This window comes from Microtus pennsylvanicus, chromosome 1, assembly GCF_037038515.1.
Source record: "Microtus pennsylvanicus isolate mMicPen1 chromosome 1, mMicPen1.hap1, whole genome shotgun sequence".
NCBI lineage: Eukaryota > Metazoa > Chordata > Mammalia > Rodentia > Cricetidae > Microtus > Microtus pennsylvanicus.
Window position 1 is genome coordinate 75,416,602 of NC_134579.1, and position 19,093 is coordinate 75,435,694.

General features: G+C 39.2%; 1 pseudogene and 2 gene segments (V, D, J or C); all 3 read right to left on the minus strand.

Annotated features, from left to right (window-relative positions):
• Nucleotides 1-5,671: 5,671 nt before the first annotated feature.
• LOC142839706 (immunoglobulin lambda variable 6-57-like) lies at nucleotides 5,672-6,417 on the minus strand. The segment is given in 2 exon segments: nucleotides 5,672-6,224; nucleotides 6,343-6,417. Coding segments are annotated over 2 exon segments (462 nt in total).
• Nucleotides 6,418-9,699: 3,282 nt separating this feature from the next.
• On the minus strand, nucleotides 9,700-10,010 carry LOC142839716 (NADH dehydrogenase [ubiquinone] 1 alpha subcomplex subunit 3 pseudogene; annotated as a pseudogene).
• Nucleotides 10,011-14,776: 4,766 nt separating this feature from the next.
• Nucleotides 14,777-17,120, minus strand: LOC142844441 (immunoglobulin lambda variable 6-57-like). The segment is given in 3 exon segments: nucleotides 14,777-14,845; nucleotides 16,592-16,923; nucleotides 17,031-17,120. Coding segments are annotated over 3 exon segments (447 nt in total).
• Nucleotides 17,121-19,093: the final 1,973 nt, after the last annotated feature.

The window sequence follows — 19,093 nt, forward strand, 5'->3', positions numbered from 1 at the left end:
GTTTGTTTACATCCCTTCATGATAAAGGTTTTAGAGAGATAAGGGATACAAGGGACATACCTAAACATAACAAAGGCAATATACAGCAAGCCAACAGCCAACATCAACAAAAATGGAGAGAAACTCCAGCGATTCCACTGAAATCAGGAACAAGACAAGGTTGTCCACTCTCTCCATATCTATTCAATATAGTTCTTGAGGTCCTGGCTAGAGAAATAAGATACCAAAAGGAGATAAATGGGATACAAATCAGAAAGAAGTCAAACTTTCACTGTTTGCTGATGATATGATAGGTTAAACGAGCGATCCAAAAAATTTTACCAGGGAGCTTCTACAACTCATAAACACTTTCAGAAATGTAGCAGGATACAAGATTAACTTAAAAAAATAGTAGCCCTCCTGTACACAGATGATAAAAGGGCTGGAGAAGAAATCAGAGACACAACACCCTTCACAATAGCCATAAAGAGCATAAAAATATCTTAGAATAACTCTAACCAAACAAGTGAAAGTCTTGTATGACAAGAACTTTAAATCTTTGAAGAAAGAAATTGAAGAAGACACCAGAAAGTGGAAAGATTTCCCATGCTCTTTGGTAGGCAGAATTAACATAGTTAACATAATAAAAATAATAATCTTAACAAAAGCAATCTACAGATTCAATGCAATACCCATGAAAATCCCAGAAAAATTCTTCACAGATCTCAAAAGAAAGGTACTCAACTTCATATGAAAAGTAAAAAAAAAAAATTGAGAATAGCCAAAACAATCCTGTATAGTAAAAGAACTTCTGGAGGCACCACAATCCCTGACTTCAAACTCTACTACAGAACTACAATACAGAAAACAGCCTGGTATTGGCATAAGAACAGACAGGAGGACCAAGGGAACTGAATAGAAGACCCGATATTAATACAAACACCTCAAACACCTGATTTTTTGACAAAGAAACAAAAAATATTAAATGGAAAAAAGAAAGCATATTTAACAAATGGTGCTGGCAGAACTGGATATCAACATGTAGAAGAATGAAAATAGACCCATATCTATCACCATGCACAAAATTCAAGTCCAAATGGAGTCAAAGACCTCAACACAAAGTCAGCCACACTGAACCTCATAGAAGAGAAAGTAGTAAGTACACTTGAATGCATTGGCACAGGAGACCACATCCTAAATATAACCTCAGCAGCACAGAAACTGAAAGAAACAATTAATAAATGGGATCTCATGAAACTGATAAATTTTTGTAAAGCAAAAAACACGGTCAACAGGACAAAAGACAGCCTACAGAATGGGAAAAGATCGTCACTAACCCTACAACAGACAGAGGTCTGATCTCCAAAATATACAAAGAACTCAAGAAATTTTGTCATCAAAAGAACAAATAATCCAAAAAACAAAAGACAAACCAGAGTACAGACACCTAAACAGAAAACTCTTAATAGAGAGGAAAACTTGCACTCAGACAGGGTTCAGAAGTATCTAAGCTGATGTAAAAAACTCATCCTTGCAGATTATCTTTTTGCTGCTATAGAAGGTACTTTGCAAACTTCCAAAGGATGGAAACAATCAATAGTTCTATACAAGTATTACATGTGTGAATGATAATAATGACCAACATATCACAAGAACTCTAGAGGTGCAGTAGTGGCATACATACTTTGGTGGTATGCAGTAAACAAAATGAAAATCATTCCTGATGTAGAAAACATACCCAGCTCCTCAGGCCTAAAGAAGTCATAAATTTTGGAGGAGAGCCTGGAAATATACTTTACTAAGCAAGAATTATTCCTAACTTTATCATACATATTGGTTTTTATATCCGCAGATAAGTGTAGTTCTTGCTTCTCATCATGAATACACCATTTTACAGCAGATGGATACAGCTATATAAAACCACAATCAATCAAAATGCAGGAAATCAATAAATCCAAAAAAAAGAAAAGCAAGAGAAAAAATAACTGGTTAAGAAAACTCATTATCAGAAAATTGAAATAGAAGGAATAAAGAGAACACAAAGTAAGGTAATTCTAGAAATGGAAAATCTGGAAAAACCAAACAAATGCAATCAGCAGCAACAGAATTCAAGAGTTGGAAAGATAATACCACGCATTGAAGATATAATAGAAGAAACAGATTGATCAGTAAAAGAAAATACAAAATATAAAAATCCCTAGCACAAAACACCCAGAAATTCGGTAGGACTATGAAAAGACCAAACCTATTAATAATAGGAATAGAAGAAGAATCCCAGTTCAAAAACTCAGAGAATATATTTAACAAAATCATAGAAGAAAAAAATTCTAACTTAAAGAAGTGCCTCCTTATATAGGTATAAGTTTATGGAGCCCCAAATAAATTGGATCACATAAGAAAATTACTATTCCACAAAAAATTTCAAAACTAAACACATGGAAAAGAAATACTATCAAAAACTACAAGAAAAAAATAATAAGTAGTATATAAAGTCAGATCTATTAGAATAAGAGACCCCAAAAGCCAGAAGGGTCTGGATTGATTTAGTGCATATGCTAAGAGACCATGGATGCTAACCCAGACTACTCTACCTGTCAGAACTTTCAATCACAACAGATGGAGAAAACAAGATATTTCATGACAAAGTCAAATTTAAATATAGTGTAATCACAAATACAGCCCTACAGAAGTTAAGAGAAGAGAAAGTTCAATCCAAGAATGTCAGTACATAAAAAAGCACATAGATAGCAGATAATCTCATACCAGCAAAACTCAGAGAAGGGACAGACAAACATACACATACAAAATACACACATACACACACACACAAACATGCACACATTACTACCACTATTTCTACTACCACCAACAAAATAACAAAATTATGAATCACTGTTTATTAATAATTCTCAATAGCAATAGACTCAATTTGCCAATAAAAAGGCACAGTTTAACAGAATGGATATGAAACAGGATCCATACTTCTGCTGTGTAAAAGAAACACACCTCAAACTCAAAGACAGACATTACGTTACAGTAAAAGGTTGGATAAAGGTTTTCCAATCAAACGAATCTAATAAGAAAGCTGATATAGTTGTAATACCAAACAAAATAGTCTTCAAACCAAAATTATTTAAAGGATGTGGAAAGGATAATTCACAGTCATCAAAAGAAAAATCCACAAAGATGCTGTCTCAACTCTAAGCATCTATACATTAAACGAAAGGGCACCCACATTTGTGAAGGAAACAGGGTTCTACCGCCCTGTGAAAGTTCATTGAAATCCCTGACATTGGCCCCATCTTAGCTGCATATCCTTGCTTTATTAACACAAACAGTTCTTTTCATGTTGTCCCCCTCATTGCTGGTCCTCACCAGATTTGTTTACTTTTTCTTCATTGGCACAGTTTCAGCAGACATGCTTTGCACATAATTAATTACATGTTTTACCTTTCTAATTTTGCTCTTTACATTGTTGTCTCAGTTTACGCTTGGTGTTTCCCTCACTCTTCCCATAAGGAACTCATTATCTCTTTCACAGAGATGGGAAAGATGCCAGAAAGGGGAAAATATATACTATAATGGTTTATAGTTCAGAAAATAAAAAACAACATGACACTTAAAAATTGTGATGAAGAAATTGGGTGAGTAATCCATCTCTCCAAGGTAGTAATGGTTTTCAATCTGTTAGTAAAATAAATCAGAAGATAAGTAAAAGTTTACTTTTTTATTTTATTTATTTATTTATTAAAGATTTCTGCCTCCTTCCCACCACCGCCTCCCATTTCCCTCCCCCTCCCCCGATCAAGTCCCCCTCCCTCATCAGCCCAAAAACAATCAGTGTTCCCTGACCTGTGGGAAGACCAAGGACCACCCACCTCCATCCAGGTATAGTAAGGTGAGCATCCAAACTGCCTAGGCTCCCACACAGCCAGTACGTGCAGTAGGATCAAAAACCCATTGCCATTGTTCTTGAGTTCTCAGTAGTCCTCATTGTCCGCTATGTTAAGCAAGTCCAGTTTTATCCCATACAAAAAGAAAGAAAGAAAGAAAGAAAGAAAGAAAGAAAGAAAGAAAGAAAGAAAGAAAGAAAGAACAAGTAGGACATTTCCTTATAATTTCTGTGGTTTGTTGCCACATAATGGAAAAGTTGCTTTAAAAAACCTTTGCTACTGATGTGATATTTTTAATGAAATTCTGAGGCCTTCAGCACATTTCCAATCAATAATTGATCGATTTCTGCATTATCTTGTGCTAGAAGACCTGGTAGAACTCTTTTGGATCAGATGAGTGTTATGTATATAGGATGATTCCTATTCCTGATTATATATTATAACCGAATAAATAATAAAATCAATTATGTATCATCTCATGTAAAAAAAGTTTACTCAGTTATTTGACACATCTGTTTCCCTTCTCACTGCCATTCAATATATGCTCAAATGTGATGCACGTTGTATTTAATCGCTACTCAGTTTTCTGACTTGAACTTAGACAATCTATATCTATTCAGGTTTTGAGTCAAGGTTTCTTTGCATAGGAACTTAACCTGAAGATCATGCAATCCCCAAACTCAGAGAAATCTTCCTCCCTCTACCTCCCAGGTGCTAGGATTAATGGTTTGAGCCATACTACTTAGTGATATAAACATTATTAATTCAGTTTTGGTGGTTTTCTTTGGCTCTTCACTGAGATTGCTTTGTCACCATTCACTATGCCAATACCATGTTCTTCGGAGCTTTACAGATGAATAGAATGAAATGAAAGAGCTCTATTACACTGGCATGTCTACTATATGAAGGTTTTAATATTTACATGTACAGAGGGTCTTTTCTTAATAATACTTTATAGATCTTGGTTAAGTCTTCTACAGAGTTGTATAATCAAAAATTTGTCCTCATTATAATATGACATTATTATCAGAATAGTCAATGAATTTAGTACTGTTATTTTGCTGAGCAATTGGGGACAGAAACTCAGGGAAATAAAAACTTCATTCTTAAGCCTTAATTAAATAAAAAAGAGTCAAAGCAAAAGGCTCCTTAACAAAATTTATGGAAACAGTGGCTTCACCTAAGTGTGGTATTTCCCATTTGGAATTTGGCACTTCAGAGAGTTAGTGATGTCCAAATAGAGGGAAAACATGAAAATATGCAAGTGACTCATGGTCACAGAGGTTACTAAACACATCACGCATGTAAGGAAGTCTCAGACACAAAATGTCAGAAGTATTGCCCTCCAGAATTCCTGTTTTCAACCATTCCTACTCCATAGTTCAACCCTATATGTGTAAAGATTCAGACATCCATATGAGGGAGGAGAAAGTAGAATTTACACTGAACCTAGAAGAAATTATAATTTTGCAATGCCAATACCAGTATTTAGTAGGAGACATTGACGTGGGAGTGTCATATATCAATCTGTTGATTTCATTGGTTAAGCAATAAAGAAACTGCTTGGCCCTCATAGGTTAAAACATAGGTGGGAGGAGTAAACAGAACAGAGTGCTGGGAGGAAGAGGAAGTGAGCTCAGACTCAATAGCTCTCCTCTTGGGGGCAGACACCTCAGAGAGATGCCATGCTCCCCGCTCCCGGGAAGATGCATGCGATGAAGCTCCAACCCAGGATGAATAGGCTAGAATCTTCCCGGTAAGACCGGTGCTACACAGATGATAAGAAATGGGCTAGTCCAGGTGCGAGAGTTAGCCTAGAAGAGGCTAGATAGAAATGGGCCAAGCAGTGTTTAAATGAATACAGTTTGTGTGTTGTTATTTCGGGGTATAAGCTAGCCATGCAGGTGGCCAGGTACTGGGGACACAGCCCTGCCGCTCATATTACAAGACATGAAATAACAATAGTCTTTTTCACAAGTGATTTCACAGCTGGTGCTCTGGGGAGTTCTTGTCTTACTTCCCCATGATTCTCAACACTGTGTTTATAATAACTATCATCAGAAGACAGGCAGTAATAGTCAGCCTCATCCTCAATCTGCAGAGCAGTGATGGTCAGCGAGGCTGAGTTGGAGGAGCTGTCAGTGGAGCCAGAGAACCGATCAGGAATCCCAGATGGTCTTTGATCATCATTATAGATCACATTGGTAGGTGGACTTCCAACATGCTGCTGGTACCAGTGCACATACTTGCTTTCAATGTTACCACTGCTGCGCTTGCAGGAGATGGTGACTGTGCTGCCAAGAGACCCAGACACAGAGTTTGGCTGAGTTAGCACAAACTGGGCACACGACCCTGTAAAAGGAAGATAATTAAAATCAGTAAGGACAAGCAAATCTCAATCACAAGGAAGAATATAAGCCAAACATGCCAAGCAACAGTTACTCTCCCAGAATTATTTAAGTCCACTGACCTGTTAACTGATGAAGGAAAATGAGGAGTAATGGAGTCCAAGCCATGGTGAAGACACCCAGATCCTGCTCCCTGAGTTCAACTGACTAACTAAGGCTGGGTGCCCCTCTTTATCTGATTCTAAGTCAGGCTGTTTCCATGCAAATATCTCTCTTCCTTGGGATGTGTAGACCCCTCCCTTTACTTCAGATTCGGTGTTAGAGAAGTGGAGAGACTACACATGCAGAGGGCATAGCTCCACCAAGTGGCAGGATAGAAAAACCTGAAAGTGAAGAGGAAACATCAGAAACTAAAAAAGCATTACTCCCCAATGCAGCCATTTTCTTCCATTAGGTGAGCAACTTCTAGCTCCCCTCCCTCTGCAAATCATGAGAACATGAGGAAAGTCACATATCTCTATCTAGACTCTGAGTGGAAAGTAAATTATCCATTAATATAATTTTGTATATGTCAATTGAGGCAGTAAGTAACCCACTTTATTTTTCATAAAGAATCAATGGTTTGAGAGGCACACCTTTTTTTTAACTCTAGAACACTGCTCATTGCAATGTTGGTCATTTCTTTGTAAGAATTTATTATTGTGTTGTCATTTAGAGTGGATTTCAGCAGTGCTTGTTGTGTGTGTTTGTTGTTCCTGTAGAGGAAGTGATTTTCATTCCTAGCAACCATGTCAGACAGCTCACAACCTCCTGTAATTCCATCACTAAGGGATCAGATACCCTCTTCTGGCCTCCTCGGGTACCCAGACACACTTGTTACCACACAAGCATGGCTGCACACATGGCCAATATATAGATTGAATATAATCTGCTGTCCACATATTAGGTCCAATGAAACACTAAATATATAGCTGCTGAAAACTTCAATGTGAATTGTAAGAGTAATATCTAGTACAATAGTTGAAAATTTACACTTTTTTATGAATCTATCAGCACCGGGCAGCAGTGGCGCACGCCTTAAATCCCTGCACTCCGGAGGCAGAGGCAGGCAGAACTCTGTGAGTTCGAGGCCAGCCTGGTCTAGAAGAGCTAGTTCCAGGAAGGGAACCAAAAAGCTACAGAGAAACTCTGTCTCGAAAAAATAAAAAAAACTATCAGCAGAGAACAACATATCAAATTATTTATGCTGAGACTGAATTGTTAAACTTGAAATTGTTTAGTTTTTGATTCTTTTTGTTTCCTTATTAGGTACTATCCATGAAATTATTAAATTCTTTAATTGGTAGGAATATTTTTCCTGGACAATGACACCATCGGTATAAAATATAAAATATGAAATAGAGTGATGTGTTCCCTACTCATAAAGACAAGGTTCAAAGAATAGGAATTAGATTACAGAGTAGCTTTTGTGGAATACTCAATGAACAGGTATTGGGAGGGAAGTAATGATTTCTGAATGACTTGTTCTTGCCAACAACACTGTCCTCTCAAGTTCAGCCCATCACTGTCCTCTAATACTGATGAACAGGTCCATGACAAGTATGTGGGGATGGAACTACTTCTTCCAGTGGTGGAATTGAAGGATCGTTAAAGGAACATGGGTAGGAACGAAAAGCAAAGTCAGGATTTCTGAGACTGTCACTTCTACTTCTTCTTAAAAAATATTTCAAGAGGAAGCAGCTGGAATTCACAGGGTTGAACACCAATACAGGAGCAGTCTGGGAAAAGGAACACTCAGGGGCCCTGTAAATTACCAAAGTAAGAGTCTGGTTAATGCACTTTTAGTCTTCTCCAATTCTGAAGCATGACTTCATCTGACAAGTCATTCAATTCTTTGACCATGCCAGAGGATGATCTTGGCAATACCCTAAACAACTACTAACACACCAGTTCCATGCCTTGGGCTCTCTCAACTAGGATTGGAGATGACCTATTCTAAAGGTCCTCTATGTGACAGAAAATCTCAGAAAAGCACTTGTAAAGAGTCATGACACATGTGGCACCGAAAGCCCTTTCAAAACTAGATGATATTTGCCCACAACTGCGTGGTGGAAAATGCAGTCATCTGCCACCTCCACTGAACGTGTAGAAAGCAGAGGGTTGGGCTCTGATTGAGCAGGCGGGGGGGGGGGGGGGTGATTTCAACCTTGAGAACCAGGACAAAGGCTTGTGCTGTCACTCTTCAGTCAAATTATGGTAAATAACACCCACAAGGACTGACTAAGCTTGTGAGAGTGTGACAGGAAATGTTTACCACTCCATGCACCTGGGAGAGATCCCTAGTGAAGCTTACTCTGCCTCTGATATCTTCCTCTCTCCACACAGGCTCTTGGATTCTTAAAACTGTGCAAAGCTGGAGACATCTGACTGGGAGCAGGAAAGAAAATAGCAATCGCCTACTTTCAGATCTGTGGGTGGGGTCAGCATTGGAAGGAAACCTACACTAGAACCTGGATTCCATTCCCAACAGTGCCACAGTCAGGTAGTAGAGGTAATATAAAGAACCTTTGATTCAGCATAATAGTTTCCCAGGTTCCAGTAACAGAGGCAAAACTGGATCAGCTTGCTTGGGTAGAAGCCTGGAGATGAGGGCTGTGCTGAGTAGCCCGCTTTCTACCTGCACTTCCTACCCGTCATTTCCAAGTCTGCAATTCTCTTTTCTCTCCTTTTTGTTGTTTGCTTCCTCTCCTACCTCATTGGATTTTACACATACATGATAAGATTAGGAATTCAGTACTGTCATGGGGTAGTAAAGAGTCACCTCTCACTCAGAAGAGTAAATAATCAGAAACGAACGCACCCACTTCTTTCTAGTGGGAAAGAGGATATAGTTACTCATTCCTGTCTTGATAAAATGCCCAGAGGATGTCCTGGCAAAATACAGAGGGGACAAAAAGATCTAGAGATGTTCTGGTGTATCTTCTTTTGTCTACAAATGAGACTGTAGTCTTCAAATGGAACATTCAGTTTCCACTACACTGTATCCTTAACTGTTTGGGAACTCTCAGATTCATAGACCTTAGTAAAGGAATACAGGATATTTTTTATTTACCATGCTTTAAGTTAAATAAGTCTCCACTGCTGTGGGCAGATTCTGGCATGAGTTGAGAAAAAGATGGACCACTTTTTGCTAGGTTGACTTTAAGAAGCTGTTGCAGATTTCTGCCTTTCATAAGCGCTTCCTCCAAAAGTTTTCCACAAAGGAAGTGCCATCAGGGCAGGGAAACAGGGATGCATTAGATGCAGCAGAAACTACTCACTACTGTATGGACTGAAGAAAAAAAGAAGGGGCTGAGCTCTCAGGATCTGAAGTCAGACTGAACCTGCAATAAACAATGCATGCTGTGCAGAGTGGAGCCAAAGAAATGGAGATGCCCAAGGACGTTTTTTGTTTTGTTTTGTTTTATTGGGGGCAACAGGGAAGGAGCCTCTTTCATCAGCAGGAGTATTCACAGGTTCTTCAGCCACTCCAGGCTTGGGCCCTGAGGGTCCTGAGGGTGGCTGGGCACATTAGGCATGTTCCCATTATCTCCTACAGGGTCTGGGTAGTTGTAGGGTGTTGCCTGGTTGATCATGAAAGCATACTTGGTGTAGGGGCTGATTATGGGCATAATTATAGCGAGGCCGCAGACTGAGAAGGACACCACCAGCACCGGCTCCTTCGCCCAGGCATTCTTGAGAAAAGTGGTGATTCTCGCAGCCATCTTGGTCTTCGATGCCCAAAGACCTTAGAGCTGAGAAAATAATGAGTGAATTTCAAACACTGAGCACTGAGCTATAATGATTGTGTTCGTGCCCTAGTTCCTCCCCATTAAGTTAGAAAGTGTGTGATTCTAAAGGCCTCTCTGGAGTTTCTAAAACAGACAGTTTCTGAATTGATACATGGAAGATAACCAGAATTAGGCATATTAATCTTTGCTTCTGAGTTTCCAATGCTATACAATTAGTCATCTGTACAGTAAGCTAATGAGCTAGAACCTTCCTGCCTCCTTACTGAAACAGGCTCTGTTCCAATCTCTATAAACTTGTGTGAATTACTAATAACTGAAAATATCTCCACCTTAGTTTTGAAGTCATGTGAGGTTGGAATCGACCATTATCCACAGTGCATGTGCAAAAAAACTCAGCAAATGGGACTTCTTATACTTCTCCAACTTTCTTTGGTTTATGGTAAATCAAGAGTTTTGAGGATTGGTGGCATCCTAAATACCTTAGAATACAAAGTGCAGTGGACAATCTGAACCTGAGTCTCTGAATCAGGAACAAGTTTGAAATATGACCATATATGGAATACTATAGGAGGCAATAGGGAGATGTCAAGGGTCTGAGCAAAGACTAAAGAATGGAAATCACATTATTTACTCAGCCTTTTCCATAGCAGACCAGACTGAAACAGCTGTTCCCTATTGATAAACTGAATGTCCATATATAATCAAGGGGGATTAAGCAGTGAGGATATGAAATGGGAAAACTTTCCCAAAGATTTCAAATTTCCCTTCTCAATCCCAATCTCTTTGCAGTTTATTAAAACAGACTCCAAGATCCCTGTACTCAGCAGACTTATCAAATAGTCATCCCACAAAGTTTCACAGGTTTCTGGTTAGGTGAGTCTAAAGAAACCAAAAGGTATTACAAACTACTATTCAGGTGGTCATCAGAAGTCTAGTCTGGGTCTAAGTTTAGACATTGATAAAGTAGATATTTCTAATGGTTTGACCTGTTTTGGTCATGGGTGTTTACTGTCACATTCCCCAAATACTGTTAAAAAGTTTAAATTATCTCAAAGTTGTTTTGATTTGCATTTCCCTGATCCCTAAGGAGGTTGATCATGACCTTAAGTGTCTTTTGGCCATTTGAACTTCTTCAGTTGAGAATTCCCTGCTCAATTTAGTACCCCATTTTTTAATTGGATTAATTTGAGTTTTAATGTCTAGTTTCTTGAGTTCTTTATATGTTTTGGAGATCAGACCATTGTCTGATGTGGGGTTGGTGAAGATCTTCTCCCAATCAGTAGGTTGACGTTTTGTCTTAATGACAGTGTCCTTTGCTTTACAGTAATGAAAACAGCTCGGTGTTGGCACAAAAACAGAGATGTTGACCAATGGAATCGAATCGAAGACCCAGATATTAATCCACAAACCTATGAACACCTGATTTTTGACAAAGGAGCTAAAAGTATACAGTGGAAGAAAGAAAGCATCTTTAACAAATGGTGCTGGCATAACTGGATGTCAACCTGTAGAAGAATGAAAATAGATCCATATCTATCACCATGCAGAAAACTCAAGCCCAGATGGATTAAAGACCTCAATATTAATCTGACCACACTGAATCTGATAGAAGAGAAAGTTGGAAGGGGTCTACAACACATGGGCACAGGAAACCACTTCCTATGTAGAACCCCAGTAGCACAGACAATAAGAGCAACAATGAATAAATGGACCTCCTGAAACTGAGAAGCTTCTGTAGGGCAAAGGACACTGTCATTAAGACAAAAAGGCATCCTACTGATTGGGAGAAGATCTTCACCAACCCCACATCAGTCAAAGGTCTGATCTCCAAAATATATAAAGAACTCAAGAAACTAGACATTAAAACCCTAATTAACCCAATTAAAAGAAAGTGGGGTACTGAACTGAACAGAGAATTCTCAACAGAAGAAGTTCAAATGGCCAAAAGACACTTAAGGTAATGTTCAACCTCCTTAGCAATCAGTGAAATGCAAATCAAAACAACTCTGAGATACCATCTTACACCTGTCAGAATGGCTAAAATAAAAAACACCAATGATAGCTTATGCTGGAGAGGATGTGGAGTAATGGGAACACTCATCCATTGGTGGGAATGCAAACTTGTGGAAGCACTATGGAAATCAGTGTGGCAGTTTCTCAGGAAACTGGGAGTCAACCTACCTCAGGACCCAGCAATTCCACTCTTGGGAATATACCCAAGAGATGCCCAATCATACTACAAAAGCATTTGTTCAACTATGTTCATAGCAGCACTATTTGTAATAGTCATAACCTGGAAACAACCTAGGTGCCCTTCAATGGAAGAATGGATGAAGAATGTGTGACACATATACACTTTAGAGTTCTACTCAGCGGTAAAAAACAATGACATCTTGAATTTTGCATGCAAATGGATGGGAATAGAAAACACTATCCTGAGTGAGGTAACCCAGACCCAAAAAGATGAATATGGTATGTACTCACCCATAAGTGGATTCTAGCAATAAATAAAGGACATTGATCCTATAATTTGTGATTCTAGAGAAGCTAAATAAGAAGGTGAACCCAAAGAATAACATATAGTTATCCTCCTGGATATTGGAAGTGGACAAGATTTCTTGACAGGGGTTGGGAGCATAGGGGTAGGGGTGGGGAGGGGATAGGGGAAGATGGGGAGAGAGAAGGGAAAAGGGAGGATGGGAAGAGTTTGAGAGAATGTGATGGTTGGGATGGAGGAGGGGTGAATGTGGAAGCAGGGAAGTAGATATCTTAATTAGTTAACCCATTTTAGGGTTGGCAAGAGACTTGACTCTGGGGGTTCCCAGGTGTCCAAGGAGATGTCCCCAGCTTGTTCCTCAGCATCAGAGGAGAGGGTGCCTGAACTGGCCTTATCCTATAGCCACAGTGATGAATATCTTGCATATCAGCATAGAACCTTCACCTGGTGATGGATGGAGATAGAGACAGAGACCCACATTGGAGAATTGGACTGAGCTCCCAAGGTCCATATGAAGAGCAGGAGGAAGAACATGAGCAAGGAAATCAGGACTGGGAAGGGTGCGTCCACCCACTGAGGCGGTGGGACTGATCTAATGAGAAATCACCAAGGTCAGTTGGACTGGAACTGATGGAGCATGTGATCAAACTGGACTCTCTGAATGTGGCTGATGGTGGAGGCTGACAGAGAAGCCAAGGACAATGGTGCTGGGTTTTGATTCTACTGCATGGACTGGCTTTGTGGGAGCCTAGTCTGTTTGGATGCTCACCTTCCTGAACCTGGGGGGGAGCAGGGAGGACCTTGGACTTCCCATAGAGTAGGGAACCCTGACTGCTCCTTGGACTGGAGAGGGAAAGGGAGGGGTTAGGGGAGGGAAGGGAAGTGGGAGGAGGGGAGGAGTTGGAAATTTACATATATATAAATATATGGAATTTACATATATATATATGTATATATACAGATATGACCCCAGCTAAGACTCCTAGTAATAGCAATTATGTAGTATGAACTGGCTATACCTGTGACCAGCAGGACTTCAGGCAGAAGGACTGAGTGATCAATGCAACCACATAACGTTTGACTTATAGTTTGTCCTGCCTATGGCATGTGACAGGTTAAGTCTGTCACAGAGTTTGTGGGTTTAGTGATTGGTCCAGTCTGATACCCATGCATGAGAGTAATTCTAACCCTGATACTAACTACTTGGAGTGAAAGCACTGAGGGTCTGGATGATGTAGACACTAGGATAGAACCAAATATGATTGAAATAAAGTAATAAAGTGTGATCAAGCTTCTTCTATAGATATTTGGATGTTGTGGGAGCTCCTTCTGCTCCTTCCGCCAATAGCCTCTGAGATACCAGCCCATTGGGGCATGGTCTCTCTCTCTTTAAAAAAGCAGCCACTGCCCTCAGCTCACTCTCTCTGGCTTCTGGCTCTGCGTCCAGCGACTAGGCTCCCTACCTGATTGTGCAGAGGGCTGTCGTCTGGGCTGGTGATCTGTAAGTTTTTCCCCCTTAAATAAATAACCATCCTATTAATCATAATTCCAAACTGGTGTGGTATTGTTTGTGACTTATGCCTTCATTTGGATGCTTTCCTAACAACCAGGGTATGTAGTTTGTGGACCAGAGGAACTTCTGGCCTTTCTATATTCCAGAACTAGATAGAATGAGTGCATCTTCCCTAAGCAGCCAGCAGCCACTTCTCTTTTCTGGGCTCATTGCAGGTCACTGCTGCTGTGTTCTTTCATTCCTCTATAAAACAACAGCAAATTCCCTCCTCCTCTGTGGATAACCTGACTGAGGAAATGTCTCCCCTTCTGACATTGTTTTCCTACTGCATAAAGCCCTTCATAGTGAAGAATCAAAATAATTTTCTCCCTCAAGCCAAAAGAATTTTGCAGACCATCTCTTAGCATATATCCACCACACATTAGCATTTATCAGTGTGGGTGTTGCAGGTAAGGGGCTTTGTCTCTGTAGTGTTGTTTTTCTAAAATGATTTCTACCATTGATTGGAAGTACAGTGCATATTTTCTTAAGTTCCCTGTCTTTAACCTTAGCTTCTGCTGTCTACAGCTAGACTCATTCCACAGTCAGAGATAAGTTCCCTCCCATTCAATTTCTAGATTCACTACTCTTTTCCTTTCTCTGCTCCTCTTTTCTCTTTTCTTCTCTACAATTATGCTATCTCTTGTACTGAAATTGTGATACCTTCCGCAGTTGCCCATTTCAGAAGGGTCCATTCCAAACTGTCCATGCCAAACTTATTCTCCCAGAGCCTCCAATATCATCTGCCCTACAGTCCTAAATACCACAAACACCTTGTCAACAATCTGCATGTCAAAAATAACTTTTAAAAATAATTGTACATTATCTATTTCCAAGAATTGTATATACAATAATACTTTTTACTTTTTATATATAATCATCAAAGTCAGTCTCAAGTACATACCAAAAAAGGTTCTACTGTCCAGGCATAATACCCTGTGGGAGTTCATTCAAATCCCTGACCAGCAACTGTCTTAGCTGTGTCTCTTGCTCTGTTAACATGAACAGTTCTCCAAGTTTTCACCCTCTATGCTGATCCTCAACTGATCTGTTTAGTTTTTCTCCACTGTCACAGTTTCAGCAGAAGACCTATTGCACATAATTAATTATGTTTTACCTTTCTAATTTTTCTATTTACATTATTGCCTCAATTTATTCTTAGTGTTTTCTTCATTCTTCTCATGAGGAACCCATATTCTGTATCAGAAATACGGGTAAGTTGCCAGAAACAGGGAAATATATGCTATAATGTTTTATAATACCCCAAGTAGAAAATTGCACAAAACTATAAAATTTTGAAGAAATTGGGTAAATAATTAATCCATCTCTCTGAGATAGTCATGGTTTTCATTCTGTTAGTAAAATAAAACAGAATACAAGTAAAGGCTTACTCAATTTTTGACCCATCTGTTTCCCTTCTCACTGCCGCCCAATAAATGCTCAAATGAGATAGATGCATGTTGGGTTTGATCACAACATAGCTTTCTAATGTGAACTTAGAATATATATATTTGACTGAGACAAGGTGTTTCTGTTAAGCACTTGCTGTCCTGTAACATACTCTAAAGAACAGGCTGGCCTCTAACTCACAAAGATCCACCTCCTTCTTCCTCCCAGGTACTGTGAATAAAGGCTTGACCCATGCTATCCAGTGATATAACTATTATTAATGCAGTATGTTTTGGTTTCTTTGACTCTTCATTGAGCTTGTTTTGTCACCTTTAACTTTTTAATATCATGCTTTTCAGAGCTTTTGAGATGAAGGATAGTTCATGAAATGAAAGAGCACTATTACACTTGAATGTCCACTCTATGAATGATTTAACATTTAAATGTACACTAGGTCTTCCTTAACAATACATTATAGATCTTGGTTGAGTCGTCAATAAAGGTGAATAAAACAGACTTTGTCTTCATTAGAATATGACCATATCATTAGGAAAGTATCTTGAATTCAGTACTGTTATTTTGTTTAGCAATTGGGGACAGAAATTCAGGGAGATAAAATCTCATTGTTATGCCTTGATGAAATAAGTGTCAAAACTAGGGGTTTCTTAAAAGATTAGAACAACTTCTTGAAAGATGGGCTACAACCAAATGTGGCATTTTCCATGTTACAGATACAATTAGCAATACAGAGAGTTAGTGATGTTGTAATGGAGGGAAATTTTTATTTTGATTGTGAGCCTAGCCTTTAACGGCTGAGCCATCTCTCCAGCCCGCGGGAAAATTTTAAAATATGCAAGTTTAAAGATGGTGCTGAACACATCAAACATGAAAGGAAGTCTCAGACACAAAATGTCAGTAGTATTTCCATCAAGAATTCCTAATTTCAAACATTTCTATCCCATGGATCAAGCATATATGTATAAAGAGCAATCTAGGGAGGCGAAAGTAGAAAGTTACTCTGAACCAAGAGAAAATTATGATTTGGAAATCCCAAAACCAATATTTTGTAGGAGACATGAAATAACAATAGTCTTTTTCACAAGTGATTTCACAGCTGGTGCTCTACGGAGTTTTTGTCTTACTTCCCCATGATTCTCATCACTGTGTCTATAGCCACTACTATAAGACTGGCAGTAATAGTCAGCCTCATCCTCAATCTGCAGAGCAGTGATGGTCAGCGAGGCTGAGTTGGAGGAGCTGTCAATGGAGCCAGAGAACCGATCAGGAATCCCAGATGGTCTTTTATTGTCACCATAGATCACATTGGTGGGTGGACTTCCAATGTGCTGCTGGTACCAGGACACATAGTTGCTTCCAATGTTACCACTGCTGCGCTTGCAGGTGATGGTGACTGTGCTGCCAAGAGACCCAGACACAGAGTTTGGCTGAGTTAGCACAAACTGGGCACATGACCCTGTAAAAGGAAGATAATAAAAATCAGTAAGGACAAGCACATCTCATTCACAAAGAAGAACATTCCAAGCAACGTCTACTCTCCCAGAATTGTTTAAGTCCACTGACCTGTTAAATGATGAAGGAAGATGAGGAGTAGTGGAGTCCAAGCCATGGTGAAGACACCCAGATTCTTCTTCCTGAGTTCAATGAACTGACTAGAACTGGGTGCCCCTTTTTATATGGCTCTGTGATTCTAAGTGCAAGCTGGCTCCATGCAAATACCCCTCTTCCTTGGGATGTACAGGCTCCTCCTTTTACTTCAGATTGGGAGTCAGAGAGAAGTTGAGAGACTACACATGTAGAGGACTTGGGCTCCACCAAGTGGCAGAATAGAAAAACCTTAAAGTGAAGAAAAAACATCAGACCAAGGAAACAACTCTCCCCAAAGCAACCATGTTCTTCCACCAGGTGAATATCTGCTAGATCCCCTCCTTCCAATTGTGAGACAATTTTGGAAGCCACATATCTCTATCTGGATTCTGAGTGGAAAATAAATTATTCACTAATGTAATTCTGTATGTGTCAATTGAGACAGTGTATAAACTACTTTATTTTGCATAGAGAATCAATGCCTTGAGAGGCACAACTTTTTCTGTTTTTTTTTTAATTTCTCCATACAAATTTATTATTGTATTGTCTTTTAGAGTGGATTTCAGCAATGCCTGCTGTTAGTGTGCTTGTTGTTCCTATAGAGGAAGTGATTTTAATTCCTAGCAATGATGTCAGACAGCTCACATTCTCGTACAATTAAGGTAGTAAGGGATCAGATGCCTCTTCTGGCCTCCTCAGGTACCCAGACACACTTGTTACCACACACACGGATCCATACACATGAATGCACACACAGTCGATTTATAAATAGCCTACAATCTGCTGTTCACATATTAGGTCCAATGAAACAGTGAATAATAGCTGTTGAAATCTTCAACATAAATTGTAAGAGAATCCCTAGTCTAACAGTTGAAAATTTGTGGAGTTTTAACAATCTTACAACAAAGAACAACATCAAATTTTGTAAGCTGAGATTAAGTTGCCAAACTTGAAAATATTTAGTTTCTGAATCTTTCTTTTCTATACTAAGTAGGTAATGTCCATGAAATCATTAAATATTTTGTTCATAGAAATATATTTCTCCTGACAATGACTGCATCAGGATAAAAGAGGAAATATGAAATAGAGTTATGAGTTGACTACTTATGTATTGAATGGAATCAAAGAATAGGAAGTAAACCACAGAGGAGCTCTTGGGAAATATTTTCCAATGGTATCACTACATGTGCAAGTGTATGGAGGACAGTAGTGATTTCTGAGTGACTTTTTCCTGCCAACAGCACTGTCTTCTGAAGACTACCCCATCACTGTCCTCTAATGGGCAAAAACATGTCCATGCAAAGTATTTGTGGATAAAACTATTTCTTCAAGGAAAGGTATTGAAGTAAGGTTAAAAGAACATGGTTAGACAAGAAAGGAAAAGCAGGCTTCCTACAACTGTCATGTCTTCTTCCTTGAAAAGTCTTCAAAAGAAAACAGCTAGAAATCACAGGGTTGGCCATCAACACAGAAGCAGTCTGGGAAAAGGGACATTCAGAGGCCCTGTACATTACCAAAGCTAGAATCTGTTTAACAGACATTTAGTCTTCTTTAATTCTAAACGCATAAAGCTGTCACTGTCCCCTTCTCTACAACTTCATCTCTTTATCCTAGTCATTCATTTCTTTTCCGTGCCAGAGGATGACCTTGGAAATTCCCTAAACAATTACCAGCACACTAGTTACCTGCCTTGTGTTCTCTCAACTAGAATTGGAGATGACCTCATCTATAGGTTCTCTACATGACTGAAATCTCAGAAAAGGGCTTGTAAATAGCCATGACCCACGTGGTACTAAAATGTCCTTTCAACACTAAATGATAGTCATTCACAACTCTATGATGGGAAATTCAGTCATCTCTGCTGAAAGTGTGGAGAGTAGGGGCTTGTGCTCTGATTGAGCAGTCTGGAACATGATTTCAACCTTGAGAACCTGGGCAAAGGCTTGTGCAGCCACTCTTCAGTCAAATAATAAGGTAAATAAGGTTCACAAGGAACTGATTCCTTTTCTACCTCATTAAGCACTAAGAATTTCTGCTTT